The following is a 23,593-nucleotide window of genomic DNA, read 5'->3' on the forward strand; positions in this document are numbered from 1 at the left end:
TTACATTAATAGTGGAGACCTGGTTGTTAGTGTTTGGTTTGCTTTTTTATTTTTTATCAGGTTTCAAAGAACTGCAGTCTATTCCTATAATGAAAATTATTTTTTCAAGAGATTCTTTTTACCACAGCTACAGGAATACATGCTTTCAAACTCTGTCTGAAAGACAATGTGCAAGAAAATCTGATGAGCAAGGCTGCAGAACCAATAAAAAAAAGTGTAGACAAGGATGGCACTTCTGCTAAGTATTTAAGGGCTCTTGTTTGTATCAATTTATTTTGAGCTGTTAAAAAGCAGTTGAGATAATGCTAAATCGTATAGGCAAAACAGAGTCTCATTGCAGAAACCAGACCCCCACAATATACTTTAAAATAACATATCTAAATCCCAATTATTTAACCCAGTGTAAACTCAGTACCTAACAATAGGTAAGCAACCCAAATATTCACTTACACTATTAAGTACCTACAAGTCTCTTTCTAAATTACTGCCACAGTGATAATATATGCTTGGCTTAAACTGCAGGAAGAATAGTCAGGTGCTGGAGTAAGAAAAGTATGGAAGTGATAAACAGGTGTAATGTAAAAACAAAGCACCTTCTGATACAATTACTCAAGAGGACAGAGTGCCTCCTGCTGTTGACTTATTGTAGTCCAAGGTAGTTGGCCAGCAGGGCACAATGCAAGATGTGTATTTCTGTAGGTCTTCCTTGAGGAGATAAGTTAGGGATTGCTGTTGTGAAACCAAAGTAAACCAGAAGGAAAGCTTGACTTAAGACAAAATGACAGTAACCTAATCAAGCCATGGTAAAAAAACTTTGTAGTTTCTTAGATTCTCCATAACAAGACAGTGACCAAAAAAAAAAAAAAAAAAAAAAATATATATAATTAGCAAATAGCTACAGGTAACCAAATGGCACAGCTTGAAAATTTTTAGGGTAAGTGGCCATGTCCAAAAAGCTAAAATGTGTTGATTTTATATTTCACACCAGTAGTCATATATACTGTCAGTTAAAAAACAAACAACAAAAATCCACACCACACCCCTCAATAACACCAAAAGCTACGTTCTACAACCAGTGTTAAGCAAAACTTTTTCTCCATCTAGAACTTGTATATTAATTTTCTGTAAGCAACGCGCAGGAAAATAATTTTAAGGATTCATACATATAATAGCAACATTTCTAGAAATCAGCTTATAGTAGAGCTTTTGACACTGCTAAGTAATGTCTACCTCCACTAAACTGATTTAATGTTCCCTCAGTAACACTACCCCTATTTTGTTTTTGTGATTGGTAGCTGAGACACGCACAGCAGTAGTTATGTAAGAAATACTTGATTAAGGCTATGATTTTTGAAATATCAATGAAAACTAGGTGGTCCTATATACCTTGGTTTTCACTGAGCTATTACAAGGAGAAATCAGATGCCAAAGAAAAAAAAATAGTTAAGAAAATGGAGCTGAATATGAAAAGGCTGGTCAAAAAAGCCATTGTATAGCTCAACTTGTTGGACACAGGATGGAGGTGTAACTTTATTATTCCTCAGTTTCATTTAATTTTAAACACAATTTATCAAGTGGGTAATTTTAGTGCTCTTCCATGAAAGAGGAGAAAACAAGCTTCTAAAATTAAACTAAACTCTTCAAGAGGAGAAGAATGTAGCAATTAGTCCATAAGACACTAGCTTTTTGATTATTACTCTGTAAAAGCCACCCTAATATACTATCTCCAAGCTAACATGTTTTTGCACTGAGGATGAAAAGAGTCACCCGGGAAGTTATTTGCTGCAGTGCATTAAAAACTGTCAGAAACCAAGGCTCCATGCAGACATTCACAACATTTTCCAGTTCCCCTTCTTCCTTTCTCTCCCCAGATTTTTACTATTCCAAATTAACAAACAATTTAATTGGGCTAAAATGACCAAATAGAGCACTCGGATGATAATATACCTTCTTGCTTTATCTTTCCCTTCTTATACTTACATATTGAGATGCTTTCTGATCTGGGGACTTCTCCTCCATTGTTCCAACAGCAGATGAGATACCTCTGTCACCATTTTTCAAGTTATTCTCATCAGGAGCTCTCACTTCCACTTCACCAGGGAGCTTGACATGTCCTACACCAAGTGCCTCTTTTTTGTACTTCTTCACGAATTGTTCCATATGCCTAACTTCACTGGGGGAAAGCTCGTGGCATTTTGAAGGATCCTGATCGTGAGCAGGCAGCTGCTTTGCCAACTGCTTCTTCCTGTACTGTGCGCCTTCTGAGCCAGCAACAGGCTGCTTCTCCTTTGGTAACATCTGCATGTATTGTCTAGCCTGAATCAGGAAGAGTTAGATATCAGATGGCACTTCAACTACATACCCATTCTCATAAGCAAACACAACTAAAATAATCTGTACAGTTTTTAGTGACAGTCAAATTTGTCAAAAACAAGGTTCTTTCCATAAACATTAAGCTCCTGAAACAATAATGGAGATAAAATACAGCAGATGCATTAATTGGCTTCTTCCCAGAGAAAGAGACAGGCTCCCTTTTAAGCCTTTTACAACATACAGGAAAGAGTTATTACTTCTCTGAGTAAATAACATTAACACAGCACCATGTCTCTATCTATAAATACTGATCCTGAGGATAGTCTTAGAAAAATAGAATCTGAAATAATCTGCTTGAGGCATACAGCCCACTGAAGAAATAACTCTAGCTAAATAAAGAAAAAAAAAAAAAGCTCTAGTTTTAATAAAGCAAAGAAAAGCTTAAAAATCAAATTAGTAAGTCTTATCTGCACAAGGTTTGATTAATTCACTGAAAAGGAATAATTTGAGATAATGTAATTCTGGCATGGATTGCACAACATTTTAGTACAATAAATTAGTAATCAAAGTTTGAAAAGTGAAGCAAAATTCTCAGAAAGCTATCTACCATCTCATCTACTTCAACTGAAAATATACTGGAAGGGAGCTGCTCTTTCAGATGTCAACACTGACCTTGTTCTTACCATATACAGTAAAAGCTATAAGCAAGACTAAGTGTTCCCCTTAACTTTAAACAATAAAATAAATTGATGTGGTGTTTGGTTTGGCTTTTTTTGCCCACACCCCATGCAAATTTTTCAAGTTTGTTTACAAAAAAAAAAAGCAGGTTACAGAAATTGACTGGACTCCAGGGACTTAGCAGATAACTCTTAATCCTATCTATTAAAAACTACCTCATCTCCCAAGGTTTTAAAGAACTTCTACAAACAAGCATCCATAAAGCAAGATGACAGATACAAGAGGAAAACTTATCCTTCCAGTAAGCTCTACTACTTTATCCCCCACCAACTCCTACCTCGAACATGAAAAAATGTGAGTTGGACTTACAAGTGTCTGATTCTGAACAGGAGGAGCCCACTCATAAGTCACAGTATCAATGGATATGTTCTTGGCTGGCACTGGGTGGGTCAGTATCATTACATTGCGTTTATACATGGGATTGCCATCGTTCTTCAGCTTTGCAATGAGGGTTGTGTATTTCGTATCTTCAAAGAGTTTCCCCACTTTCCGATCTTCCTCATTGCTTGAAGGGATATCATGCTCCTCCTGGCCACATTTGCAGTTGCGGCATATTTTTCTGAAATTCACGGAAAAAGCAACAAAATTACAATCTCACACCATCTGGTGCGTAGTAACATCACCAGCAACCCAAACCCTTGTTTTCAGCGCTTTGATTAGGAATTATACATATTTTTCGGCCATATGTCAAACACTTCCTTATGTATCCTGTTGTATTATTTACATTGTTTATTTACAGATATTGTTATCAGATAGCTATCAGTTGACTACACTAACGCATTTTTAATATGATGCTATGTCATTCCTTCAGTTACATCTCAGTATTGATCAAACACATACATATCCATTATCAGTCACCTACCAGATTTATTATACGATAACTTAATGCATCAACATGACTATCCCAGAAATCATTTGCTTGGACTTTCAGTTTTTCAGTTGCTCTTCATACATTCAAAGTTACACACACTATACTACTTTCTTCATATGTATTTCACTGTATGCATGATATTTGGTTATCAAAGGATAACCAATCATGTGGAAACAAATATTTCCTAGAAAGGAAGAAAATGGATCCAGACAGACAAAGACTGTTATTGCACCAAGTTCTGTTCAAAGCACAGCATTTAAAGAGAAGACGAAAGAAAAGTGAAAGGCTTATATGGACAAAGCCTTTCAAAACAGCTCTGGACCAAGTCAGAGGTACTCTGGCACATGCTGTAGAGAGAATTTTCACAGAAAACAGCCTTAAAAGGTAGAAGTATATCTACTAACCTGGATATAAATGATATTCTTTCATAAACCACATATTTCAACTACTTTGGCTAACAAATATTAGAAAGCAATTTGTTACTTTAAGCGTAATTAACCAATTCACATATAATGAACAGAACCTTGGATTAGACAAGCTAGTCCATTATTTATTAGTGGTGTCTCCAAAACTTCCATTCACAGCAGTCAGCCACAGCATACAGAAATTAGTGAAACTTGATGTTAACTACAGGTTCTTACTATAGACTAAGAAAACATATCAACCTTCTGGATCTCTAGAGTTTGAAGAGGAATGAGCAGTATTTTACCCCATTATTTATCCTTCATACAGCAAATAGCATAAACTATTACCTACAAAAGGCTTCTGAACCCTGCTTGCCAAAACCCATCAAACTCTAATGTTGCTCTGCATCTTGCTTTCTAGTCTTGAAGGCAAGTTAGGTGCCTTAAGCTACGGTATGTAACAGGAACAGAACAAGAACATGCCATGACTACAGCAGGCCCCTGAGGTAATGGGAAAGGAAGGAGGACCTTTAATTGGCCACCTGAAGTTATACAGAGCCAGTCCCAAACATATGCTCCCTATATGTACACCAGTTTAGGATGTAGGGTACTAACATTTCAGTGTGCGGTGGATGCTGCCCTGGTCATGTGGTTATACAGAAACCATACATTGTGGTAACTTAATTTATAAAGCCCACTCCAAAGAAAAATAGCTAATTCTACAATAAAAATGAGCCACTCATGCAAAGTAAGAATGTTAAGCAGAACTGACTCCACTTTGTAACACAAATACCTAAAGAGATCACTAATTGAGGTGTAGACTGCCTGACAGCTTCCAACTCATTTCCACAACAGGAAAGATGTGCAGAATTTCAAAGCTGATACTTATCTGGATAGCTACTAAACACTAATCACTTTGCAATCTCCCAGTTTACCAAAACACTCAAGCAGGAGCTAGCATTGCCCATTAAGCCTAAAAGCCATACTATGCATCTCAAGCACTCGAAACATAAAATTTTGCAAGATCTTCAGCATCTGTCTACACAGGTCCTTCACATAGCTAATACTCAGAGACTATTTAATGTACTAATAAAGCAATACATATTCACTTCGCTCATTTTATGGCATGCATGTGATTATACCTTATTACCAATTCTCAATCGTACCTTTTTTGAGATCTAATACCAGGTGACAGAATCAAACCTTGCTTTTTGCAGATTTAGTGATTACATCATGATCATCATGCAGCTTTATGCCTCACAGTACACATGCTACTGGAATTGAAGCAGTTCATCCATCTGAACAATGACACCAAGCACTTTATTTACTTTTACAACTTAAATCTTTAGCAATAGTAACCCCCAGTTTTAGTCTTGCGTCTTGACAGGATGTGATTTAATAACACTGGTGAATGACCAGGTGTTGTCAGGTACCCTGCACAGACTTACTCAAGTGAAGTATGATCATGCTTTCCAGAACTGCTCTGCTTGCAAGACAGACCCCAGTAAGAGCAGTTCATATTGCTGTATTGCCTGTGTGGTCACAACTGCCACGTGACAGGCTGTGCACTCTCCCACTCTACAGAATCCAACTACAGTAAAGCAGCATTGAAAGCCTGCAGAGACCATACCACCTTCCACAAGCTGTAGTGGAAATTTGTCCTGAGACTTTCACATGTACTGGAAAAACCACAAGAGCACCTTATTTTCGCTCATGTTACATTATGAAATTGAGTATCTTTTTTTCTAACAGTATTCTTTCAGAATGCCGAATAGCTTACAGATCCTGTTTCTACTTTCAATTAGATGAACACCCTGACTCAGCTGCTGTCATCATTCTCAGTTCCACCTTGAAGGCTTCACATGTTTCACTGACTGCAGTATCTGCGAGAGGTTTTTTTTTGCTTTCGTCATAAATAGGTAGTTGCAAAGAAGTGAAAGCACACAATTCGTCCTTAGGTCCTTCCTGGGACTCACTGTGAAAACCGGCATAAAACTGCTGTGCTTTATACTTGCATTGAAAATAATGACGTACTCACTAATCTTCCCCACTCCTGCACCCACTGAAATTAAGAATTTGACTGTGTACATTTCAGTCTAATCTCCTTGGTCTTTCAAAGTTAAGTGAACGATTCTTTGTCAAGAGCTTGCAAGAAGCTGTTACAGGGGCTATGTTACAAGTGTAATAGCGGCCTTGGCATTAGGACTTATGTACCACTATGCCTCTGAATACAGGACAAAACAATACAGAAAAAATGTGGAGAATGCTCAGTCACAACTGACGTCAGCAGATCTCAGTAAATCAAAGGAAAATCCCTAGGTTGTTGTCATTTCCCATGCTCCCCAACACTCCCCCTGGATCTCAGCCATATGAAGATGTCCATACAGCTGCTAACAGCCAAAAAAAGTATCCTGTCTTAATTTATAATCTCTCCTCTTGAGTAATTTCCAGTACTAAAAGATATCCAGTTAACACTTACACACATAATTCTTCCTGAACAGTACTGTTTACAATTTAGTCCTAACTTCTTTCACTAAGTTGCCACAGCGCAATCCTGCTCATAAGTCACTCACTGTCTCATCTGCAGAAGGTATATGGCCAATTACTTCTCTTTAGAATAGAACAGCTCGTCATTGCTTTGGCTTTAACATAGCTATCTCAGTGAAGTGACCCCATTTCACTACCTCAAATTTAAATTTCACAAGTCTGTCTGATAACTGACGCTTTATTTTTATCAGTGATGTTAAAGTGAACACCTCACATGTGCAAGAAAAAACAATTGCTGCTATATACACTCACAGACATATAAATACATAAAAACATATAAGCTTAGACAATTTTATCTCCTTTGACTCTGTCAAGAGGACAGGCACGGAAAATTTCTTGTTCTCTCCATCTACATTGTTGAAAACATGTTGAACACGTCCTTCACTTGAGGACATTCAGCAAGATCCCTACTGAAGGTGGTTTAGGGACTCCTGCTTATGTCTTTACAGCTCTCAGGACTTCATCAAAGCAAAGCAATGTTCCTTCACACACATCTCAGCGACTTGAAAAGCTTTTCCCATTCAAAACATGAAAGATAGGGAGGAAACTTCAAAATCTGTGGAATGAAAAATTGTGTATCACTGTAAAAGACACAACTATTAGACAGTGCCTTGCTAGCAGGTCTTGAGTAGTTAGAAAGAACAAGGAAGAAATGTATAGAGATTCCATCCTCTCAAGTGATGAACTCCTGTGTCCTGAATATCTGCTGACAGCAAGGATCAAAGATTTCCAGTTCCTTCTCCAAATTCGAGTGTTAACTGCCCTCCTGATATTCTACATTTTGGTGCATGGAAAGGAAAAATAAGATCATGATCCTTCCTATGCTGGCTCCTAGTGACAGGAGGCAGCAGCTGCAAGCATAGAGAAATCCTCAACAAATACCTGGCAAATCCTGAGGCTTGTGCCCTCCCTGCAGAAAGGCTAACCTCTTCCCATTACAGAATCACAGAAGGGTAAGGTTGAAAGTCGGTCACAGTAGGCCACCCCAAAGTGGGTCATCTGGTCCAACCTAGAGCATACGGCACAAGACTGTGTCCAGAGGGTTCCTGAATATCCCCAGTGAGGGAGACTCCACAACCTCTCTGGGCAACCTGTTCCAGTGCTCAGTCACCTGCACAGTAAAGCAGCTCTTCCACATATTCAGGTGGAACCTCTTGTACATCAGGTTCTGCCCATTGCCTCTTCTCCTACTGCTTGGCACCACTTAGCAGAGTCTGGGCTCCATCCCCTTGGCACCCACCCTTCAGATACTGACAGACATGGATGAGGTCCCCTCTTGAGTTGTCTCTTCTTGAGGCTGAACAGGCCCAGCTCCCTCAGCCTTTCCTCTTAAGAGAGATGCTCCAGTCCCTTAATCAGCTTTGCTGCCCTCTGCTGAACCCACTCCAGGAGCTACATGTCTCTCTTGTACTGAGGAGCCCAGAATAGGACACAGCACTCCACATGCAGAACGCACCTCAGGACACCAATGGTCTTGCTGGCCCCTAGGACACACTGCTGGCTCACAGACAGCATGCTGTCCACAGGACCCCCAGGCCCTTCTCCACAGAGCTGCTTTCCAGCAGGGTCAGCTTCCAGCCTGTGCTGGTAAATGGGGTTATTTTTCCTCAGGTGCAGGACCCTGCATTTGCCTTTGTTGAATTTCAGATGGTTCTTCTCTGCCCATCTCTCCAACCTGTCAAAATCCTTCAGAAGGGCTGCACAGTACTCTGGTGTATTGGCCGCTCCTCCCAGCTTTGCATCATCAGTGAACTTACTGAGAAGGCATTTTGCCTCTTCATCCAAGTCTGTGATGCTGTGATTCCTTCTGTTATGTTTTCTTGCTATTAATACAGCTGTAGTAATTGCATCTGCTTTGAACTGCATCTCAGTACTTCCCTGTCAGTTACACTATGAGAAAATCTTAAAGCCTACTTAAGGCTGTCCCTGCCTTCCACGTACTGCATCTGTGCAGAGAAGCCAGATGCTGAAAAAGATCATTCCCAAGCTTGAGAGTCTTGTTTTCTGAAGTTTTTTTAACATCTTGGCAGGTCACACCAGAGACAGTTACTGCTTTCTGGTATATATGCAATCAAGATAAATCAGAACCTTTCCTCCTGCTTTTAGCAACTTCTGACTCCAGTCCCATAGTTCCCTCTAGTGGGAAATACATTCCCAAAGAGCAATATGTAACTGAGTAGCAGTCTCTTTCAATCTGCCTGAGCCACTGGATGTGTGTGGGAGTTGTTTTCCAGTCTAAAATAAATCCAACACCTGAATGAAGAAGACCTTCCCCAACTTCTGCTGCTGTTGTACTTGGACAGAAGCATGATTCTAATGACAATTTTAAAAGCAAAAGCTATTAAGACACTAAGATAAACCAGGTAACTGTTAACCAGTCAACTACCATCCAACTACCAGATGCAGACCACATCTCTCATTTTACTCATTTTGTGTTCAGCTCGCAACACTGAGGCTATCAGAATTTCAAAATTTAGGGATAAATTTTACTAAAGGCTTGGTTTACCACCATTTCTATACTAGCCTCAATTTACAGCTCTGCACCTCTAAAACCTGCCCACACAGTGTGTCAAGATTTACAGCACAAACTGCTTAAAATAGCACGTGCCACCCCAGAAGAGATATATTCCAAACACTCCCAGTATAGAAAAGAAGGGTGTAGCAGCTCCTTGTAAAGCCCTGCTATTAGATAGGTATACTTGGATTTTTTGTGCACTTTACAACCTGACTCCCCCGAGGAAGAAATGAGGGTCTTTTGTATGGAAATACAAAAAGAAATTACATGTTGTCTCTTTGAGGAGCACCGTTCTCATGCATCAGAGCAAGAGCTGTGCGATGTGCTGAAGCTCCTCGGCTGTCCCCAGGAGAGGGCAGTGTCCGCCTTGCACAGCCCGCAGCAGAACCACGCCCGGCACACGCGGCCGCTACTGCCTCGCTTTAAGAGGCTGCATCTGGCTTGCACGGAGGTCACCGTCTTCATAATGCCTTACGGAACTGTGCTTTGGGTTTGTAGCAAAAACAGCCTCCACAGGAGTTGCTGTTGCTGGGCTCTTCTGGCACAAAGTCAAGGCTCCCCCGTTTTTGAACTCTGCCCCCACCTTGGCAAATAAAGAAGCTGGGAAGGGGCACAGCTGATTCAAATTGGTCAGCGAGGTTTAAATGCTATACAATGTCATGATCAGCAATACAACAGAAGTAGAGCGTGAAGAAGTCAGGGTTTCTGACTTCTAGAGTAGTTACTGCCTGGAGACTGACTGGGCATCAGTGTGCAGTGGGAGATGGCCAGTGATTCCCTTTGCATCACTTGCTCACCCATCACTTCACCTGTTAAACTATTTCAACCTGTAAGTTTCCTCACTTTTGTTCTTCCTTTTTTGTCTCCCATCCTGATGTTTGGGACAGGGAGTGAGCAGCTGTGTCGGTGTTTGGCTGCTGACGAGGGTCAATCCCTACCCCCAATTATTCTCCCAATGTGTAACAGTTTCTGTAATTACAATTCTTACTTCAACACTTGTCTTTTACAGAGGAGTAGCAATGAAAAAAGTGGGTAAACTTGAACTGATTTTAACTATTCATGTTATAAAGACAATATTCTGTCCACTTATGCTACGGTTTGTTCCTACTTAAAACAGTTTCAGATTTAAACACTAAGGACTAAGTAAACAGATATTTGGGATGCATCACTTTCCATTTAAGTGGTGGACTACTAAAATACATGCATCATGCAAAGAATATTAATGTATCTTTTCCTTTGAAAACTACTTACACAAAGCTGAATTAAGACTTCAGATTCACACCCTTATTGTCCCCAGCAACAGCTCAGCTGGAGAAACAGCATTTTCTAACCCATTCTTGAATTGTTTCAATTGTGAACTTTTTGACTGTTTCGGAGGTATGTACCATGTTTGTCTGACACTTCGATGAAACTTCTCAGACTACTTCCAGCCACCTTATTTATCTGGTCTATCCTATATGAACTCAATTTCCAAATTAAATCTTAGCTAAATAGTCACTGTTTTTACATATTTTTCATTACTTTCTCTTTACTCCATGCTGCCTACAAGCTCTTACTTTCTAGGAGAGACAGTGTTCTGATGAGCTATGTATTCAGGACCTGACACAATGAGCCCTAACCACAGGAAGATAGTGCAACACAGATAAAGAAAAACAGGCAAAAATCCCCAAATATACACAGAAGCAGGCACATTTTGACTTTGCAATCATACTATGATGTGACTAAACCACTTTAGCCATTTTACTTCTTTTTACTCCAAATTCTTTCATGTTGAAGAAAAAACTAGCAATTGCAAGGTATAACATTAGGAACTCAGAAAAAGTTAAAAAAAAAAAAAAACACCCAAAAGAGAAAGTTAACTGGACTTTTTCCTCCCCCACTCGTGATTTCCCCATCTATCACAGTGACTATGAACAAAAGAGCTTTCAAGTAGAAAGTAATACAATTTCTCATCTAACCATGGATAAACACTATTGACTCCTGTACTTCTTAAAATTCTCTTTTATTGCATTACTTACACACATTAATTCTGCTTTATTTTACTATTACTTCTACACACACCCCCTCAGAAACGCAGTGCGTATTGAAAAAGTCTTTCCATAAATTAATTACATCTTTTATCTTTAGATGAGCACATTTACTTACTAGTGCATTATCACTTCTTGATCCATGTCATTGTTTGTAAGTTGTTTCTACAGCTACATATTACAGATAAGACTATAACTTCTTGATTATGTATCAACTTATATCAAGTTTTTGCTGTGTTTTGTCTTTGTTTGGCTGATTGTTTCCTAAACAGTCTCATCTGCAGTCAAACATTTAGACAAAGATGTAAAATCTCCTAGGCCTTCTCAGCAACTAATGTCACTATGGCTACCTTATAAAACCCCACAAAACAAAGCTCTACTGCAAATGCAATTTTCACTGTAATTAGACAGCATTGGTTAAATGCAATAATTTTCATTGATAGCATGTGCTAGTGCTACTAACAATTATTTTTCTGTTCTTTTCAGGCTTTTCCCTTTGAGAAAGACCTTTTTTCTACAAAATTAGAATTACTAAGCCACATCTTAAAGCACACCCAGTATTATGAGTGAACTGGGCCACTGATACAAATATGCATTAATATACATATATACATCTTGTTTCAGTAAAACAAGAAAGGTCTTAATAAAATACAGTTTCTAAACAAGTAATGACAGACTATTTACTGCTATCATCAACTCACTGGTTTAGGATCAGCACACCATCCAAGGCTCAGTATTATCTAACTTAGTTGAATTGTGACACTTCTTCCCCACCTGAAGTTGTAGGTGTATAAAAAGTTTCAACATATTTTCAAAATAATTTTACCTAGCATCTCAGATCAAAGTTTATGTATTTAGTCAGGAGTTGAAAAAGCATTTTATTACAGAGATAAAACACACTTCTTCCCTGTCATGTCTCGTATCATATGGCTAGACATATTTTTACAAATCTACTTCAACTGTTCAGTCGGCTAAAGCAAATGCTGCAGTAGAAGTACTACCATTCACTTCAGGGCAGATGAAATTTATGTTCACAAGTGATTAGATACTCTGTTGTTACGTAGCTGACAGGTTCTGGCCCTGAACTGTGTCAGCTTTTTTGAAGCATCTTAATAGTTTAATTGAGAGAGAGAACTTAAGTGGTTACTTAGACATTTGCATACATGTGTCAAGGTCTGCAGTGCTGAGTCACAGCTTAGGATACACCTGGTGTCACTTACCTCCAGTAATGAAGTTCAAATCCTTCACACTTATCCTTGCATTTTAAGCAGGGGGCACCAAATCCTTCCTCATGGCCCAAGCCCATCTGTGTACAGAGCAAGATGACTACAGTCAGCTTCAAGAATTATGCTGCATGAATGATCTTACTGATGCCTTTATAATCTGCAATCAACAGCTAAAGCAAAAGATTAAGCATTTGACTAAGCTGACATAAGGACAGCATTTTGGGATCCACTCACCTTCCTATTGTATCCATATAAGTAGCAGTGTTCACACAAGCCTGTACACAGGGTTGAGCTAAGCAGGCAGAGTTAGCCTTAGACAAAACCAAGTATTTTTCTGGCAACTTGTCTCCCCAGCCCAGCTTGCTCTACAAACTTCACATGAGAGAAGTAGTAGATTCTTTGCAGCATTTCCTTGGGTCTAAGGCTGTGAAACCACAGTAGTGAGGCCAGAAGATCTCAAGTCAATTTAATCCAGCTGTCTGGACAAAGTGATTTACAGTATATGACTTGGCAAAATACAGGAGATCAAGAAATAAACAGACCCCACATTTATATGCACTAACCTGGAATAAAGGAAACAACTAAGTGGTATGTCTAATATTTCTGAGTATATTTGAGGCTACTCTGATAGTAACTGAGAGTAGCATATACCCTGTACAATTACATTTCAGCTGGACTCATACCAGCTTACTTTCTGAGGGGAAAGAAAAACACCACAGTAAGCAAAAGCAATGACCAGAAGTGATATGCAAAGGGTTTCAAAAGTATGGATGACCAATTCATTTAGCAGAGGAAATATGAGAGACTATAAAAAACAATGCACAGTAAAGGCTAGGTATTCACACAACATAGCAACACATCAGCAAATTTAACCAAGTAACAGCCACCTGAAGTATGAGGTGAAAAACAAATATGAAGCACGATAACTTATGCATTCATATAACGCAGTAAATTTCAAATGTCTCACTCCAGCGCTTTAAACCGTTGAGGAACACTGCTCTCAAATGAGACACATGAAGGACCATGGAAATGTGGCCACAGCTGGGTATGCAGGCTCATGCCCAACACGCAGAGAGGAACCCATCCCCACACCCCCAGGCAGCACAAGGAGCGCTCCCAATGAGCTGTAGGTAGAAACAGCTCACCTGCAGTTTGGCTTTTACCATGAATGGAAACTGAGCTAGAACTGACAACTTCTGGTACTAATTTTTGTCCTGGCAACAACAACACAATGTCAGAGTTAATTAGATGTGGTGATACAGTTTTATTATTAAGTTTGCCATTTACTTAGCAAAATCATACTACTATTGTTGTTTGTACAAGGATATAAACCAGATCAACTTTCAACTTGTTTGTCCAAAATAAAGATAAGATTATTCACAAACCACTTGTTTAATACAGAACACACAGCAAAATGCAGCAAATGGCATTTTCTCAGTGATTTTATAATTTAAAGGATCACTGCCTCAACAGTCATCAGACATCCCTGACGAAAACTTTCCTGAAGATTGTGATCTATTTAGACAAAAGACGTATGCTGGCAGCTATTAAGCTACTGCAGGGAAGGACATAACACTGTTTCTCGCATATCTGCAAGATGAAATACAAGCTGGCTGTGATCCTGGTGACCTTCATCAACCTAGGGGCTCAAGAAGTTCACATGTTACAGGTGCTAACCTGAAGTCTACCAGTAGGTATGTAAGCTAAACATAACTTAAAAGATTAGGTTTCTTCATCAGCCACACTTTTGATATACTAACTGGTTAATAAAAGTTCATCTCCACTGAAGATGGGCATTTATAGGAGTCCTCTCATCTGCAATCTGGAGATCCCCATATGCATGCACAGCCACTATGTACCACAAAAAAACCGAGCACTCCTCTCAATTCACACTCAAAGAGAACAAGATGTTGGCCAGGATGTTTTCTAAAGGGAAAAAGGAAGCTAAACCAACACAAGACAACTGCCTTTTTTTTGGGGGGGGAGGGGGGAATGGCAAGAAGGAAGGAGAGACAGGTTGTTTTTTATTTAGTGTTGTTTCTCTGGTTTCTAAAGTCATCCTCTCTAAAAAGCTGTTAAAATATGCTTGAACTGCCCTAAACCAAACAAAACTCCCCAAAACCCCCATCTCTCCCCCCCCAAAAAAAAGACACCATTAACCTATTCTCTCTTGTTGCTACTTCAGTTACAAACTGGCATTATTTCTTTATGCTCAGGCTATCCCTTCCTTCAAAAAGAGTGGAATGAGAAGAAAGAGAAATAGTGGTAAACTCCTTAGTACTGTAATTACAAGATTTGGAAACATAGGATCACTTGTTTAGAGAATACTGTTTTATAGTACAGAGAAATAACCTTGACATTTCAAGAATTCCCAAAACAATCTGATATTCAAGTAAGAAATATTAAAAGATTGCAAAATCCATTTTAGCTATAATTTACAAGCCTCCTAACATTTAAGTTTTTGTTTTTCTTTTCAGCTAAAAAAAAAAACCCTCTTCAGAAACAAATTAAGGAGAGGAAATACGTGTTATCTAAATGCTCCACCCAGAACATATTCTCTCTCCAGATTACAGGGACAACAACCACCCAGTCTACTTGCACTTTCACAGCCAGCAGTGTCAGTGCAGATTTCTTCAGAAATACAGGATTCTACATTCCCTCCCTAGAAATAATGAGCACATCATTATGTAAATGATTGTGCAGCTTGAGACAAATGAATGAGCAAATGAAACTTCTTTTGAAACAGGTTTTTCAGTTTGCTGTGAAACAGAAAGAAGGGATGTCTGGGCACCTTATGGAAAAGGTTTAGCTGAAGACTGAGAGGCACACTGAAAACCAGATTAGATGTGATTCTAGATGCACATACAGCCTCAACCTTTCTTCTGACAGAGAAACTACATGGCTGCTTGCCAAAAATTAAGATATAAACCAGCCAAACTCAAAAGCACTGTGGGCTATTGTTATCTAGAAATCGGTGCATTACACATTTCTCCAGAGTCCTGTAACAGGACATCCTTCAGCTCTAAGGAAGCATCAGCCTCAGAAGTCACTTTCTTCTTCAGCAGCCAATTCAGCTGCAGTTTAGGAAATTCAGAAAGCCTAAAACTGCGGTGTGCTGCTTCTTTACTGCTACCCGTATCTATCCCCATGTCTATCCCCACGTAGAACATGGCCAGCTCCAAGCTGAAGCACTCAAGAGATACAGAGCAGGCTGAGCACGGCAGAGGTAATGCATGCCTGAGAACAGGAGGGAACCCATTTTCCCCAAAAATGGAGTTATGGGAGAAATGGCACAGATAGGTCAGCTGAAATAGTGCCAGAAGAAGGTTCCTGTCCGTCTACCACCATTAATTTTCATTTTACAGCAGAAGCTAACCAAACCCATCTGGTATTACTGAAATACCCAATATAGATTTAAATAGCCTGAGCACAGAAGATGATGTAACTATGATTGAGATCTCCCATTGCATGCTGCTTTCAAGATTACATAATACTCAAGGGCAAAAAAATTTAAATGGTTACAGCCAAGTGACAATTAGTGAAAAACTGCCCCATTTCAGTTCAGACTGGAATCCAGTGACAAAAGCTGGCTGACTTTACAGTAAGGAGTCATGAACACAAGCTCACTGTCATCTTAAAAACTCAAATGATCATACTCAAGTGTCTAAGAGTTTGTTCAGATGTGCAAGAGAAACAGCAGTTCCTATGAAATAGTTCAAACCTGACTTATCAGAAGGGTTTATTCTTAAGTTTATCGAAGATTTCTTATCTCCTCAGTCCCACCCAGAGACCAGAATTAACTCAGGCCTCAGCTGCTTTTCCTTCCTCACCCCAAGAGGACTCCTGTACCACCAAACAGGTGAGCTTCACCCTGCAACAGACAGTAAGACATCATACTGGTACTTCGCCTCTGCAAAAGATCAAAAACCTTTCCAATGTTACAGATCCCTCCAGAATTTGAAAGCATGTGGCTATACAGTGAGAATGGATTGCAACAATTAACAGTGAGGCTCAGATTAGAACTAAATCTTCTTCACTATCCTTTTTGCAGATCTTTCTCCTGTGCTCTTCAGTGCTCCAAACACAGAACTGAAGTGATCCATGTTAAAGTTATTCTTGGATTTACCATAAAATGCTAGGAATGTTCTGGTTTGAAGATTCCCTAACTGTTGATCTATTTGGATGTTTGAGTGGGAAAACACCTGTATAGCACAACAGATTTCTAGTACATCTTAATGTGCTTTAGGCATTTTTAAAAAAGGGAAGGTAAAGCAAGAACAACAAACAAAAAATCCCAAAAAACCCATGAGCAATCTCATTGCTATGCATGCTCTGTTGCTGAGACCTGATCTTGCATCTGTACCATTCTGTACCATCAGAAGTCTTCTCTAGCAAGGAAACACAACAAACTGAAAATTAAAATAGGTTACAACATTTAATCTTTAAAAACAGAAGAGTGATGCTACTTCTTAAGATTCCATAATGAAAAAAAGAACAAACCACTGCCAAAGACATATGAATATCTGGACAATGCTCTTATAAGAGTTTGACAGACACTGTATGAGAAGAAAAAAAAAAATTCAGATCCGTAATGAAGAACAGTATCCCATGAACCACTCTGTATTTGTTTTTGACATGTCTAATAAAATTGATTGCAAATGTGACATGGGGTTTTTTAATATGCATTTTCATTTAGGGAAAAGTTGACTGGAATTAAGAAGCCTGGGTACAGAAGTTCATTTTGCACAGAAAGAAGGATGCCAAAAAGTGATTGCATCCAAGAAAAATATTTGAAAAATAATTTGGGCAGGACAGGTAGAAGAATAAATCAAGGAGCTGCAGTTGCCTGATAATACATAAGTCCCAGGAATTTATTTTATTGTGATATCTTCTACTAAATATCAAATAGCTCAGAATTTAAATATTTAAGAACTCTGCTACATAGTGTACCTTCAAAAGCCTAACAACTATTAAAGCTAGCTCAGCTGGACAGAAAACAAGCCTTCCTTATTCACAAAGTGCAGCATTACACTAGCTTAGTTTGCATGCATCTGACACACACTGTAACACTATCTCTAAACCTCCAATACCACACTATCCATCATCCAGTACTGCAGAGGCATTTTCATAATACTCCATGTATTTGTTTTGACATCAGCACTCTTACCCAGTTGCATCCTCTAATATTAGGTTTTCAGACGCAGGCCTGGACACCTACATATTCATTTTTTAGGAGCTTTAGTCATGCAGGAAAGTGCTGCTTTTTTTCTGCTTTTAAAAGCTGTAGCTAGACAACCTCAGACTGAAAACAAGGCACAAATAAAGAGTTAGGCAGACTTAAAAACCAAACCAAAACAACAAAACCAGAAACACATACACAGCAGTACTGGAGTACAAGTTAGATCAGGTATATTCTGGAAATGTCAGGACAGAAGCCTCCTTACTCCCCTGATCTGTACTAATTTTAAGACTCTAGGTAACAAGTGTGACATGCTTTCATCTTAGCAGCCCTACTCTTCCTGAAGGTCACCAGGCCCTAAAAGAACCCCACCAATTTTGGTCATCAGCAAAAACTATGTATTAGGGGGTTTTGTACATACACACCTCTATAAAACACCATGCACATATATATGTATATATATACACACACACATCCCATGCTCATAAGTATTAGTTATATATAAATTAAACATGCATATCTATTTAGGATAGATTGTAAAATACAACTTTAAAATACACTACATTACAGTTACAAGGGGGTAGATGTAAATATCTATAAACTTTGTATCTGCCAGGAAGAAGACAGTAATTTGCATGACATGTTCAGTACACTTTTTTGAAGTAAAAAAAGTTGTTTTAAGCAACATTTACCAATCAAGTTTCATTGACAATTGCTACTCACCATTATTATTACTTACTTGGAGGAAAATAGAAACACTTCTTTCTTTTTTCCAGGAACAACTGCAGAAGCAGATCTTTGTTACTTTTATGACAGAATACTGTAACTCAAAGTAAGCTAATTTTCCCCCTTGCTGTAAAATACTTGGCTTATAATTATACCCTATCCAAGAAAGCTCCATCTGATCTTAAAAGTCACGCAGTCCTGCATTCAAAGAGTTTCTTGACCTTCTCTTCAGGCATTTCATGATATTTTATAGTCAGACACCTGGGGAGTACTTTTGCCATAGGAAAAAAAAGTAAAAGTCAAAAAGTTTAATTTAGCCTTGCCATATTTGCCAAGCTTCTATCCAGGGATACTGAACAAAAAATAACTAGAGGTGTGGATTCAGACAGGTGTTTCAAAAAACTCATCACAAAATTTAAAATTTTTTTTTTAACTTTGATGGGGGAAAAACCCTCAAACCCCACAGCACATGCAGGAAGCAGTTACTTAGTTTCCATGTGAACAAAACTGATGTAGTTCCTCTCACATCTTCATAAATGTTTTCATTCTTCTACTTGCAGGCAAAACTCACTCCTGAATGAAAGTACATTTCCTTGATCTTACTGTACATATGAAACAGCAGAAAAGATCTACTATAATGGGTTTCCATAGCAGTAACACCAAAACAAACAGTGACCTCAACAGGAAGTGCAGCCCAGCAGACATTACTAAATCATGCTTTGCAAAACACAGAAAAGTTGACTTTGCTCCTATACATACTTTATTCACCGTTCACTTATCAAAGATCATTACAGTTGTTGACTTAGCAATGTCTAAAGCACTCTGTGTTTGGTTTTCCAACTGTAACAGAACAAACTAAGTCTCACACCATAGAAAAATAACCATGCACAAATTCCACTTTAGAGAAGTTGCATCTCTTCCCCCCAGACTGCCTGGCCCCTTCTCCATCACAATCAAAGTTCTTTTTATAAAGCCAGTATTATACTGTGAAAGTTTATATGGAACAGACTCACTGCCAGATTCTTATTTTCTCTAGTGAAGCATGAGACCATGCTGCCAGCAGGGATGAAAAGCAGGACCGTGACCTACTGATTCATTTTACCAAGTTCAGAGGTGGCAGACAGGGCAGGAATCCAGACTTCTAGAACAAAGTTCTGCTAGAGTCTTCAACACAAAGCATTAAATCTTCATTTTCCCTATAGCCTCAAAGCAAGGTTTGAGAACACAGCACATATTGTATTTGGGAGAAGCAGTGGTCTGTTTTTTTCACAAGTACTTTTCAAGCTGGAGATACTGTTTTTAGCCTTCAGCTCTGTTGTGCAATATTTTTATACACAACACTATCTTCATGATCCTCAAATGCAAGAGCAAATCCAATCTCTTCCGAGAAAAAAAGGAGAAAATTGTACAGTTGCCCTTAAACTCCCCATCCCCTTGAAAGGGAAATTGTAACAGACCATGAAGGTCTCAGTATTCACAAGGCAGCCAAAAAGACACTATTCACTGCCTAGATGTTTGCCAGTCATTTAATATGTATAAAAAGCATGGTGAACTGACTGCAAAAAAGTTACACGTTATTTCACACATTTGCATATGTTCTGCACATACATTGCTCAGTGCAGAAAGTTCATGCTGAAATTTTCTGTTTCTGGCAGGCTGCAGTTGTCCAGAGCCCAGGATTCAGATCAAGCAAGACATCTGGTTACAAGGTAGTACTGGTTGCTTTGGCCACTTGTTAAGACAGCAAGATGAGTTTTACAAGACATGAAAGAAACCAAATAGTAGAACTTAAATTAAAAGTCTGACCCAAGTAATTGTGCCCTTAAGATTCCTTAAGAAGGGTATGTTAAACAGGACTGGTGCTTTCCTGTCACGAGGCAGCAAACATATAAGGTATCCACTGCTGAAAGGATGGGTTAGATATTGTGGCAGGTGGGGCAGTATTTCTTCCTGCTGAACAGGTACATTGCTGGAGTCCTAGCAGTCTTCCACTGGAAGGAAGCAATTCCATTCAGACAAACTGTGCTAGAACTGCTACATTTGGAGAAAAAAACCCACCAAACCTGGTACCAACAAGGAAAACAGACTTTCTCTGAGTGCTTTTTTTCTTTATACAAATCTAGACATGTAGATATAAATGTATGTAGCAGCTTTCCAAAGAGACAATACAGAAGCTCAGAACTGAATAGGGGACTCATGGATTACTGACACTTAGAGAAATCTTAGGAATGTCACCTTGGAAGCTTCATCTATCAAGTTTTCCAGAAACAAAAAACACCCTAATATATTACTCTATACAGTTATAAATTAGCAGTTGCAGGCAGGGGAAGAAGCTTTTCTACAGCATCAGCTGAGTGTCTGAGCCTCCACACTGCATGCTGCTCCAACAGGCATTCATTTCCTTCTGCTCTGCTGAAGACCAGGACTACAGAATAGACAACATCTAAACTCAAAGAGTTCAAAAAAGCAATGGAATTACTTATCTGGGGACAACATGACAATTCCTGCTTTCTTCACCCCAGTATTCTAGGAATTTCCAACCCAACAGGCAGGTTAGCCACTCAGCAGTCCATAATGTTTACCACGTTATTTGCCAGGCAATAAATACATACAAGTCACTACAAAATGGAAAGCTACATAAAGTACAAAGTACATTTTGTAGGAGGATTCAAGCTATTTTGGTGCAGGATGCAAGACAAAAAAACGTGAGAACTACAACTTGTGGTAAAGCAACCCATTGCTGCTGACAGAAACTCTGACACAGGCATCTCCACCTCAGGAGAAGTTTCTTCTAAAAGCCAAGTAGTTTACTGGTTTTGATAAACTTGACTGGAAACTTCTCAGAATGTTCTTCCACCCTTCAAGAAAGAGGGAAGTTGACAAAAAAGAGAGAAGCAAAAAGATAATAAAACAAACAGGTTGAGAATTGGAATTAAAGGTCAGAAAAAGAAGATACACAGTTATTCCAGAGTTGACATGAACTGTTACTCTAATCAGTGTACAGAATCTAAGAAGTTTTGGTTAAATAAATCTTGGTAGTCAAAAAAGAAGAATTTTGTACCAAACTCTCTGGTGCCTAGCAAAGCTTCCCAGTTCTCCCTCGGAACAGATACTCTTCTGTTCTCTTGGGAAATAAGCTTCACCCAAGTTACAAAGAGAAAAAAAGATGAGGAGAAGATGAGAGCAAGGCAGGGGAAACAGCTCAATAACAGAAATAGTTTTCTGAATATACATAGAGTAGAAACAGAGAAAATGTGAAGTTTTTCAAATCATAGACATCTCTGCATATTAGTATTAAAGCAGAACAGAATAGAAATACAAACTACTTTCAATAAACAGAGCTTTGCTGGTTTTCTTTTGCAGCTGTAGCTTCTGTGTCTATCTGAGCAGGCTCAGAAAAGTCTTCAGAATCTTCGAAGTTGATAAAGGAGAAAAGTAAAAGATGAGCGAAGAAAAATATGACAAAAATAGTAAAATAAATTTAAACCACACACAACTACCCAATAATTACAGTGCAATTTAAAGCAGATGTTCAGCAACTACAAGTTCACTCAAACCAAGACTCCATTATCAGCAGAATTTTATCAGTCATTTCACACCCCATATTTATTTTCTCTTTAGAGGAATAAATTCTGAATTAGACTGCTCTATCTTCCACAAATATGTGTCTCTCACCTCCTGGATTTCAATAAGCTTCCAGCAAACAAGCTCTGTGATGCCAATAAGTTTCAGTTTGAAATCGTGCTTAGTAAATATAAGCAAATCTACTCAAGAAGCTGATTTTCATTACATACAAGGAGTCACACAAGGGGAGCAACCCTGTGCACACAACGAGCTTCTAAAGACAGCGATAGTACTTAGCTACACCCATCTATTCACTGATGGCCTAGTGACTGGGGGTTGATACAGGCAGTTCCTCCAAAGCAGGATCCTCACCCAAGTGACACTATCATGTGCTGACATCACTTGAAGCAAGCTGTAGCTCAAGGCTAACCATTGCTAGGATTCAGCCTTAACAGGTAGCCTTCCACACTAAACAACTACTTCCATTCCCGAGTCGGTTTCTGGCCTGCAAGCTGGAAAAGCACATAGGTATACAAAAATGCATATGTGTATTTTAAAACAAGTTGCTACCTTTAAATAAAACAGTTGAGGAATAAACCCCACACACGTTCATACAACATGCATTTCAAAAGACTAGTTCTCATATATCAATGAAGGTTATGTACAGATTTAACTCATGTTCACATATAAAGCTCCTTTTCCCATATCATATAGTATCAAAACAGATACTACAAATAAGTTTTTAATTTAAAAAAGTCAGTGCTTTAGCACTATATTTAATTTGTGAAACAACTAGAAGCAGAGGCCTATGAATATCCCACCTTAAGTCAGTTTTACATAGGAAGTTTTAAATTGTGAGTTTTGGAAAGAGATTTAATACAATTGGATTACCCATTGCTTTCTGTTACTTACCTTTTGTTTCTTGCCAGTCTGACGCAACTAACTAGTCAATACGCCTTTAAAAAGAAAGAAAAACCAACCCCAGGCTTCTTGCTCAAGGGGGTAATGCATAGGAAGGCTGACATCACACTTGTAAGGAGTCAGTCACATCACAGGTCAGAAAATAATCACTAACGTAGCGACAGAGTCTTGGCTGCTTGTAATTTAAGTTTCATACCTACATACACAGGGTACATATATGAAAACAACTCTCAGATCTCAGGGGTTTACTGGGGGGACCGAACACATGTTTTACTTGCATGACAGAACAGCGGTACGTCCCCACCTGGGGCACCGACTGCGGCGACTACCTACGGTCGGGAGCAGCGAGGCAGCCCGGCTCTATGGGCACCGGGGCAGCGGAAGGTCCCCGGCAGGCAGCTCTCCTGCCTCCCACCTCTGCGACGGGGGCCGGGCAGGAAGAGCGGGGCGCCGGGAAGGGCTGATCCCGGCACCCGGGAGGCGACCCCAGGGCAGTCCCCGCGGGGGCTGCAGCGACGAGGCGGATCCGCCACTCTCCGGAGAGCGGACACCGGCGGGGGCG

General features: G+C 39.2%; 1 protein-coding gene across 2 annotated transcripts in view; it reads right to left on the reverse strand.

Annotated features, from left to right (window-relative positions):
- The window catches only part of TES (testin LIM domain protein), a 28,605-nt gene that overhangs the window by 4,862 nt on the left and 150 nt on the right, over positions 1-23,593 (reverse strand). The window contains exons 1-4 of one of the 2 annotated variants that reach the window (XM_010413522.4): positions 13,787-23,571; positions 12,636-12,721; positions 3,361-3,610; positions 1,981-2,316 (exon numbers count right to left, since the gene is read on the reverse strand). In XM_010413522.4, the coding sequence (XP_010411824.3) occupies positions 1,981-2,316; positions 3,361-3,610; positions 12,636-12,721; positions 13,787-13,807 (693 nt within the window). In that variant the 5' untranslated portion in view covers positions 13,808-23,571. Of the gene's footprint in view, positions 1-1,980; positions 2,317-3,360; positions 3,611-12,635; positions 12,722-13,786; positions 23,572-23,593 lie in introns of those variants that run through there. The other variant, XM_039571241.1, reaches the window with a different exon arrangement.

This window comes from Corvus cornix, chromosome 1A (genome assembly GCF_000738735.6).
Source record: "Corvus cornix cornix isolate S_Up_H32 chromosome 1A, ASM73873v5, whole genome shotgun sequence".
Classification (NCBI taxonomy): Eukaryota; Metazoa; Chordata; class Aves; order Passeriformes; family Corvidae; genus Corvus; species Corvus cornix.